A 9,767-nucleotide genomic window follows, 5' to 3' on the forward strand; every position below is an offset into this window, starting at 1 on the left:
CTGAATATTGGGATTCTGGATACGGGAGTATATTCAAGAGGTGGGACACATGAATTGAACTAAGTTCATAAAACACTTAAATAGTATCCTGAATAGATTGAAAATTGTATGAAAATTTAAGAGGACAACTATATCGTCAATCTACGTGAATCGTTTAGAACTTAAAATGATTAGAAGCTTAACGGTGCTTGTGATGTGTCTCAAAAACTGATATGATCCTCTTGCACAATCTCACAAAAACATGTTTGGTTTGCATTTTAATTTCTGTCTTTGCATTTACGTTTCATATTTTGAAAAATCCAAAAAGATTTTCGACAACTGATGATGAAAATCTGACATTCAAAATCTCAAAGGCTAAACTTGATGAAGAGATAGGTTGGTTAAGTGGTTTGAAATGTTTAAAATGATTCATTAGGTTGAATCAGTAATTGAAATGTGTTAAATGTTGAAAAAGTTTTAATTGTGAAAAGTCTCAAATGATTAGTTGATTCATTAAGTTGAATCACAATTATTTTAGTTTGTAATAGTGTGGTTGAGTTTTGTAGGTTTCTGATCCTGTTGCTACGGAAAGCCAGGAGGTACAGCAGAACCTGAGGAGAGCTTAAAATGATAAAGCCAGGAATTGATTTCAATGGTGATAACGATTTCCAGACGGCGATCCCAGCATGATGATAGGGGGAGTCTGATGAAAGTTAGAGCCAGAGAAAGATCCAGGTACATAATTCCAGGAAGAGTTCCTGAAGAAGACTGATCGAAATCGATAATGTCATGTTGAAGACTCTCACTGAAGATTCCGTCAACATTCAAGGGGGAGTCTGTTGGTGCAGTTGTCTGTCGACTACATCTTAGTTCGAGTCTTAGGTTAGGGCTGATTACAGAGTGATCGGAAATCAAGAAACACATAAGTATAGTTAGGTCCGCTTTTATGTCAAAGGTGGAGGTCCGCTTATGTGTCACTTGTCAGGTCCGCTTTTATGTCAGGTCAGCTTTTATGTCAGGTCCGCTTATACGGACATGTCCATAAAAGCGAACCAGATAGTCTATATATATAGGGGACCATATGAGCGGATCTGAGTGTGTGTTTTGAAGGTGTAACGGTGAAGCCCTGCCGATTTGTCTCCAGAACGTGTATAATTGTCAATTGATCAATAAACGAGACGTTAAATAGTGAAATCAAGCTTTACGAAGACCGAATCAATGAATTCCGCCTCTGATTCTGTCTAAGCGCTCTTCTGATCGACTCGTCAGGTCGCAAAACAATTTGATACCAAAAATTCTGAGTTTACAAAAACTTTTAATATTTTAAACCATAACTAGACACTACATACATGTATTGTTCTTACGAAACCATCATCAAGACGATAACTACAATTGTTTACATAGTTTTTAGAACTATAGATAATGTGCGGAAGTGTCTGTTAGAGTGTTCGGTTCGGATGCATATGCTTGATCATCACCCTTCTGCTAGAAAACCTGAAAACTGAGCATTTTAATCCAATGTTAGTATTTTGGTCCTTGACCAATAATATAAATGAAAAGGTGTGTTAAAACCAATTAGGGAAATCAAGAATTATGAATTTCAGCATTTGGAACTAGGGGCTACCGTAACTTACGGTAGTCACCGTAAGTTACGGTGGTACCTGGAAGTTTATTGTTCTGCCGTAAAGCAGAAGAATCCCACCGTAGCATTTTAATGGCTACCGTAAGTTACGGTATCACCGTAACTTACGGTAGACTCTGCACATGTTTTCTTGCTTTGTGATCTTAGACATTCTAGTTCCGTTTTGCAGGGAATTAACCTTGAACAAGTTTATCACCTACCCAAGGTTAATTACCCATGTTTTGAATTATTACTCGCTATCATGTTTCGCTTTCCCATGAGGAATCGCTTACGCCGTCAAACACATGTTTAAATCCAAGATTTCATATTTATCAACTATACTACTTAAACATGCTTACCCATTCAGATCCTTAACTCCTGTATGAAGAGTTTAACTTCGCAACAAGTTTAGCGCGTCCAACTTACAACTTAGACAATAATGATAACCATGCTTTATGTAAAGATGTATAACTTCATGTTATATACAAAACTTGTTTTGACCCGTTTGGGTACTAAATAAAGCACCTTACGGACATTCAATTTCCATGTTTATTACTTGTTTAAGACTTTTAGTTGAGTTCATAACATAAAGGTAACTCTCGGTCATCATGTTTGTACAATGGGATAAAACTTAACAATAAGTATAATGTAATGAAACAGTAAATTTCATACCTTTAGAGCACGCCTTTTCCCCGTGAATTCCCTCCGGCTTGTCCGCTTGATGATCCGGACTCTTTGCCTAGAAAATTCAGTTTTTAACTTGTTTAGAATTCTTTTCATGACCATATTCTCATCGTTTATGAGACATGATCAAAATCTGCGTTTCCATCAAATTTAACATACAAATCCTCACTTAGGCATTTCAACAAACACCTAACGGGTCAGATTTTCCTACCATCGTCTCCAAGTTCATGACTTACAATTAAACCTCAAATTTTCACTTTAATTAGTACACCTTGCACACAGCTTAGCATCGATATCACAGGAATTACTTCCTATAATGAAATTATACTAGAATTATCATTCAAAGTCCTGGTGTTCATCATCATCTTATAAAACCCATAACCTAGCTTCCTTGGATTCATGGAATTTCCTGAATTTGGGCATAAATCCACATGTAGTTGTCTAGGTTTTACTCCTAGACACTATATCATCATTAATCTAACTAAATTACTTTCATGCATCAACAAATTTCAGATAGCTTAAATTCATGAGGATTTCAAGTATAGAATTCTCATCAAATTTTACATACCTCTTAATCCTCTTGCGATGAGGATCACAATTCTAAGCTCGGATTTCGTTTTGGTTAGGATTTGCACCTCCAATTTAAGGGATTTGTGGATTTTAGGGTTTGAAAGTGGGGAAGCTCTCCCCTGCTTGTTCTTGATCGACCAGACTCCCAATTTTGGGATGTTTGGTTTATTTTTGTTACTATTAGTAACTTAGTTTGTGTTTTGACAAGTTTAGACCCTCAACTTTGTTTTATTTTTGAGTTTATGTGTTTTAACCCTATTGTGAATTATTTCAAGACTTAAACTTAACTAGGTTAAGTTCCTAGTTTGTAAACTCTTGTTTATTAACTCTTTGAATTTTCTAATATAAGGATTTATATTTTCGGGGTGTTACAGCTGGGACCTGTATTTACTCGACGATGTGACAATATGACAGGCTTGTTTTTTCTCTTGATATCATCACAGTATTCCCTAGCAAGTACATTCACTTTCCTTTGATCCATGCCTAACTGACATATGTCAGCCTGTTGAAACAAACAAACAAGGATTATTATAATTTATTTACAATCCAGAATGCAATGATATAATAATAATAACATACCTTTAGAAAAAATATATCTGCACATTGCATGCATGGGTAAAATATCTGAGTAGCTGTCAGCTCATCCTGCTCATTTCGGCCCATAATTTGACAGCACCTACAATCATTAAAAATGCAAAGTTAAAGGCCTGCCTGCACGTGTATGTAAACATCAGAATCATACCTCATTATCCTAGGAAGTTTGTTTCTTCTAGCAATGTCCATCACCAGTGGTCAGTATTCATGTGCCCGAGAATTAAATTCCTTGGAAGACCACAGAACTCTACGTGCTCTAGATTCATCCCAGCTGCTTTCCATATCTCATTGAGGTATCGCCCAACCGTTTGGATTCTACCTAAATCTCCACCCATTTTGTTGTTCAATTGGGCAAACCAATCCGCTATCCAAATCTTCACTTTGTCTATCCTGTTTTTGCGTTTCACTTTCTGCAATAAGCAGCGGTTCGAATGATAGTATTTAGTAAAACCGAATCCCTTAGGATCAAAGAGAACATTACAAACATAAGAATAAAAATTAAAGAAAATAAGCATTAAATTAACCAACTTTAGTTATACGTAATTTAAACTTTCGTTCCAGAGTTTCGGAGTCCCGTTCGACCAACGGACCAATGACCGGATCCTGCCCAAATAATTCACCATCTTAAATCATAAATTAAAGAATTCCAACAATGCCCTTTAAACTCAAGTGAACAAATACTTGATCAAAGTTCTAAAACCTATAGACTACAAATAAAAAAGAAAAAAAAAACCACAAAATTAGCTGGTTCAACAATCAACAATACCCATCTCCCGTACATAAATTCAGTTGTTTCACATTTAAAACACAGACATATCAGACCCACACGGTAATAAAAATAAAGAATTTTTTTAGAATAACAAGTTACTTAGTCACCAAGCTAAATCAATAGAGAAACTTAAAAGTTAACTTTAATCCACAAGAACCGGTGCACATTATCTATTGTCATCAATTGTCACGGCCCCCGATCCCATCCTGGCCGGAATCGGAAGCCGCGAGCAGTCCAGTGGTACCGGTGATTATTTTGAAAAACATTGCAGCGGAAATTTCATCAGGACCGTGAGTTAGGAAAAATATCAGAGTTTAGAAACACCGGATTTTATTTAAATAGATGGAATAAATTCCAAGTTTTACAAAGGTAGCTTTTAATAAATACAATATTTCTTAATTTGATTTGAATAATAAAATAAGCCACTTCTTGAAGTCCTTCCGGGTTGGATCCAATCCTTACTCCAATCTATTGTAATTACCTGAAACGCGTTTTAAAAAGGTTTTGTCAGCGGGAAATACTGAGTGAATTATCCTATTTACTGAAAATGACACATTTGTTATAATTCACAGTGTTAAGATCTTTTACAATGTTTCTGATATCAACCAACTACCCACAGTACTTTACCACTCGACCCATTGGCCCACCTGTCCAATGGTGTCTGTGATTATGGTCATATCACCCAATGGCTGCCCCAATGGTGAAGATTATCAAGTAATGTGCACAATACCCCACATATCGGCTGTAATTTGGTGATTACATAAACTTAATCACTGTAAGTTATAATTCTGAAAATAATTTGGAGTATTGTAAAAACAGTTAACAACTCACAAACTGTGAGAAAAGAGTTTATAAAAGAAGAATAACTCACATTGCAGATTTAGTACTGACAGAATATGATTTTAGCCCTGTTAACCTAATTTTGACAATAATGCACACAAAACAGGGTTAGTGATCAATACAGCAGTTACGATAACTCACGAGATCAAATTCTCACAATGAATGACAAAGTGCAATACTTCAACTCATTTATCGAATTGACGACAAACGACAAAGTATAATACTTCAACTCATTTATCGAATTAATCGACAAACGACAAAGTATAACCCAAAGTGGGCGGCACTTAGACATTCTTTGGATATATTGATCCCGGAAAATGAATCGTAATAGCGATCGAGTAATTACCCTGTTCCGCGGCAGTGATTCGATATTAGTGGGTGTGTGAACGATTTCTGCTATAACTCAGTGTATAATTCGAGTTTTAACGTCGAAGTAACACCAAAATTCAAGTGCCACTGCCCCCTATTTATATCTGAAATTTGGTCTCCTTCGCGTGTCGCGACAGGGAAACATGGTCCTGTCGCGTGGCGCGACGGGTAACAAAAGTAGGGTAGGGTGAACACGTTTCGGGGTAGCTTTGCTGAGTTGACAGAATAATAAATTTTAATTTTGACAACGAGATTTGAAGATAATATCGAATGGGAATTGCCCCCCCCCCCCTGAGTTTTAGGGGCCCTAATCCTGATTCTGATTGCTATGAAAATTTTAGGAGTTGTGCAGGATTACTTGGGTGTTTCAACTATGGTTCCCTATTGGGTAAATAAAATAATAGGCATGACTTTTGATGAAAGTTTGTTTATAAAATAGAAATAATAAATAATAGTTTTGGGTAAATTATAAAAAGAGAATAAAGCGGTGAGAAAAGAGAATGGACCCCTTGTGTAACTTTAGGGTTCAACTAGAAAGATTCCTGGTATAAATTTCGGGTATAACTTTTGAGCTATATAAAACTATAATGCATTCGTGTTAAGTATAGTACCCCTAAATCAACCTTGTCCCGAAGTCCCGAGATAGAATCCAAACGAACTTAGTCGGGCAGAGCCTTGACATGCGTTATGGGGCTCAGATCAATCGGAAAGGGTAGCGGTGATCGGGGGTTAAAACACTTAAAACGAGGCAGGGCATTATTATTATTATGAGGTAAAAATAAAATAAACATTAGAAATAGAGAGAGAGAAACGGCGAGATGTATGAAGAAGGTTTTAGCAGATTGAAGGCTGAATAGCTGCCTTCTTATTTATAATGAAGTTTGAACTTGCCATACACGTTTGAATTAAGATTCCTTTTTCACTAGAATAAGACACGTATCATTCGTATTAATTCTCATGTACACCTACTATATGCATTAAATTGCATGCACACACGTATACATTTAGATAAAGTGTAAGTTTTTCTATTATATTATTTTATTGTTGCTATCCATATAAATTACTTGTGAATTCCATATATGATATCATTCTGTACTCCAAAAGAATGTTAACAAAATAATATTGTTAATATTTTATTGAAATATAACTAAAATTTATTGTATAATTAAAATTTTAAAGACACGTACATCATTTAGTTATTTATGAATACATAGAAAAACTCATTTAATGCTATTGATATCTATCTTTTATTTGTAGTAAAGTTATTTATTTATTTATAATTTTTATAATGTACACGTAAGTGTACATATATCTTTATTTTATTTATATTTTATTAGATATATATATATATATTATAATTAATTTAACTGCTTCACTTATTTGGCGCGTATAATTTCTAAGATATGACGTTTTATAATATGTCATTAGAACGAGAATATTTTTGTCTACATTTGGGTCTAAGTTTCATTAAAATAGAGTAGGTTCAAATATAATGTTATTTTTATAATTTAATTATTATATGGTTCCTAGGCCTGTCTAGAAATTTCATATTTCTAATAATTAACTTACCCGTAGACTACCTGTCTAATAATATAAGTTTTTATATACTTTTATTTTATTAGAAAGGTCACCCATATACAGGCCAAATAATATAATATTTCAACCAACTTTATAAAATAGTGTTTAAAACTATTTGGGTTGAATATTTATATTAAAAATAAACTAGTTATTAGTTACTAGTGGTTAATAAATTTAACCATACTTATAATTTACATGATAAAAATAGGAATGTTACATCCTCCCCACCGTGTTTTAAATCTCGTCCTCGAGATTTGGGCTACGATATTTCTTTTAGAGTTATGTTACTTTTTGATCAAAAAGAATAATATTAAGGTAAATGATATCAAATCAAAATATTAAATTTTGTGAATATGAGTTGTACAATAAATATGACTCAATGATTCGACTGAATTAGTTCAAGAAATCGATGTAAAATGAATGAGATGAAATGATATAATTTCCGAAATGACTAGGTTCAGGCCAAAAGATATATGATCAATATATAGTTAAAATGTATGTGAAGGACTTTTTAGAATTAATAAAATTCTTTGTCAAAAGAAAACTTACTTTGATTGGCAACTGAGGAAGACTTAGAATTGACGGGTTCAAAATGAAATAAAAGCATGAAAAATAATTTGTCAAATAGTAGATTATGATATGAGAAATTCTATGTGTTAAGATGAGTGAATTGCAAAGATACACCAAAGGACAATAGAGTTAGTGTATTAGAGTTCCAAGTTGTTTTAAATGGTGAAATAATGTGATAGTACACTATTAGTGACTATATTTTTCATACTATGTCTTAGAGATGGAAATATAATAAAAATAAGTTGTTTTGACATGACCAACTATTATATTATATTTGTAAAGCATATGTAATATATATTATTTGTTTCGCATTTTTATATGTAAAAGGGTTACCATTTTCAAATAAATAGTATTTTATTATATTATGTAAAATAACTTATATTTATTATGTAATATAGATTACAAAATACTATAGTGAAGTTATTACATTTACAAAATATTTTAGTATTATGATTTTGTAAAAGAATCACTATTATTTATAACGTTTAAATGAAAGTTGTGAATAAAAAGGGGTAAAAGTATTTGTAAAATATTTTATATAACACTGGGTCAATTCTATGTGATTACTTATTTTTGTTTTGAAACCATATAGCATTGTAAAATGTAGTTACAAATGTTGTGGTGACTATTCTTTATGTATTATAATGTTCTTCTAACCCAATGTAGTCGCTGACTAATGTATTATTCTTATATGGTTATTTTATTGCTAGAGTGTTATAGTACATAGTTATCACAAAATATGTAATACATAATTATTTGTATAATTTTATTCGTCCCTCTAATTCTGGTGTTGTTTTATAAAAATATGTCTTATCTTTTTTTTTAGTACAAAGTAAAATATTTTTATATACAATTAAAATTTACTAAAAAGGTATGATGATTTACTAGTTATTATCATGGTTGGATATTGGTTAGCGCTGCCTTGTTTAAGCATAGGTGATCAGTCTATGCCTAACTAAGGCTATGCTATCCAATACCTGTCTTGATAATACCCTTAATACCTGAAAATAATATTAATACCTACTATTATTAATATTTTATTACAAATATTTACTAAAAATAAATAATTTAAACGAGATTAGCGCAATTTCAAATGTTGTGAAAAATGTCACCACAAGGTGATCGTAATCAAAGATATGATTTGATGAATTCGAAGACTAAACAAGCATGTTATGGTTCAAGAGAATTGAAGTGCTTGTCGGGACTATTTTGAATATGATGGCTTCAATCCATCATATGGGGCTTTGAATTGAATACGTAATGCGAGCAAGTTCAAACAATTGAACTTGGTGTAAGCAAAACAAGTTCATGTATCAATAAGAAATTTTGGATATGGTTACAACAAAAACCATGTATGCTAAAGGAGATTGAGTTTTTCAAGAAACTTATTGACTTGATATCAAAGAGTCAATGTTTTGCAATAAACGTGGTTTATAAATGCAAAGATTAAGTATAGTGATACGATATTCGAACTTTTGATAAAAATTACAAATTAGAATGAAGCCCTCAAGTGGTCTTCATAAATCAAACGAACCACATGCGCAACAAACAGTGCATGTGTAAAATGTGGATTTACCAAGAAATGGAATAGATCAATATTTGCTACTATGAAAGAAATCCTCATGGTATGATGACTATTAGAGGAAGTAGAAACACGAAAGTCAACTCTTTATAGGCAGAAGTCAGAATTGCAACGAAAGAAATATAAGAACTTCTTATCTGGAATTTCGTGTGATAACTATTTGTTAAATGATATTATCAGAGAATGTCAAATGAAGTGAAATGAAATAGGGGATTTGCAAAAATATATGACTTCTTTTGTAGGGCTAATAATTATGACTCGGGTTAGTCTATGCACCGATGTTTGTGAAATTTTGTTCCAATGTATCTTAACGAGATTTTGATCGTTTTGTAAGATCATGTGGCAAAATACCGCTTTTTGATTAGTAGTACTTATACCGACGGAATTAATATTGGTGTCATCGTGCCTAATTTATATTTTTCAAAGGTCTTGCCTTGGAAGTTGTGTGTGATAACTTTGACGTCTGTGGACGTATAATTTAAGTTTCATGTGTTTTCTTGTGCATTAGCACCACTTTACATGCTTCTTTCTTGCGTTCATAATTTATGGCGTTAATAATTTATGGTAACGCATTGGTAATTCTTATGGTGTCCCAACTTAATGGGTTTCCA

General features: G+C 32.9%; 1 protein-coding gene across 1 annotated transcript; it reads right to left on the reverse strand.

The window, feature by feature from the left end:
• Nucleotides 1-1,260: 1,260 nt before the first annotated feature.
• LOC110893596 (tyrosine--tRNA ligase 1, cytoplasmic) lies at nt 1,261-4,038 on the reverse strand. Its single transcript, XM_022140694.2, is given in 4 exon segments — nt 1,261-3,356; nt 3,434-3,530; nt 3,597-3,690; nt 3,693-4,038. Coding segments are annotated over 4 exon segments (612 nt in total). The 5' UTR covers nt 3,964-4,038; the 3' UTR covers nt 1,261-3,206.
• Nucleotides 4,039-9,767: the final 5,729 nt, after the last annotated feature.

This window comes from Helianthus annuus, chromosome 12 (genome assembly GCF_002127325.2).
Source record: "Helianthus annuus cultivar XRQ/B chromosome 12, HanXRQr2.0-SUNRISE, whole genome shotgun sequence".
Lineage (NCBI taxonomy): Eukaryota > Viridiplantae > Streptophyta > Magnoliopsida > Asterales > Asteraceae > Helianthus > Helianthus annuus.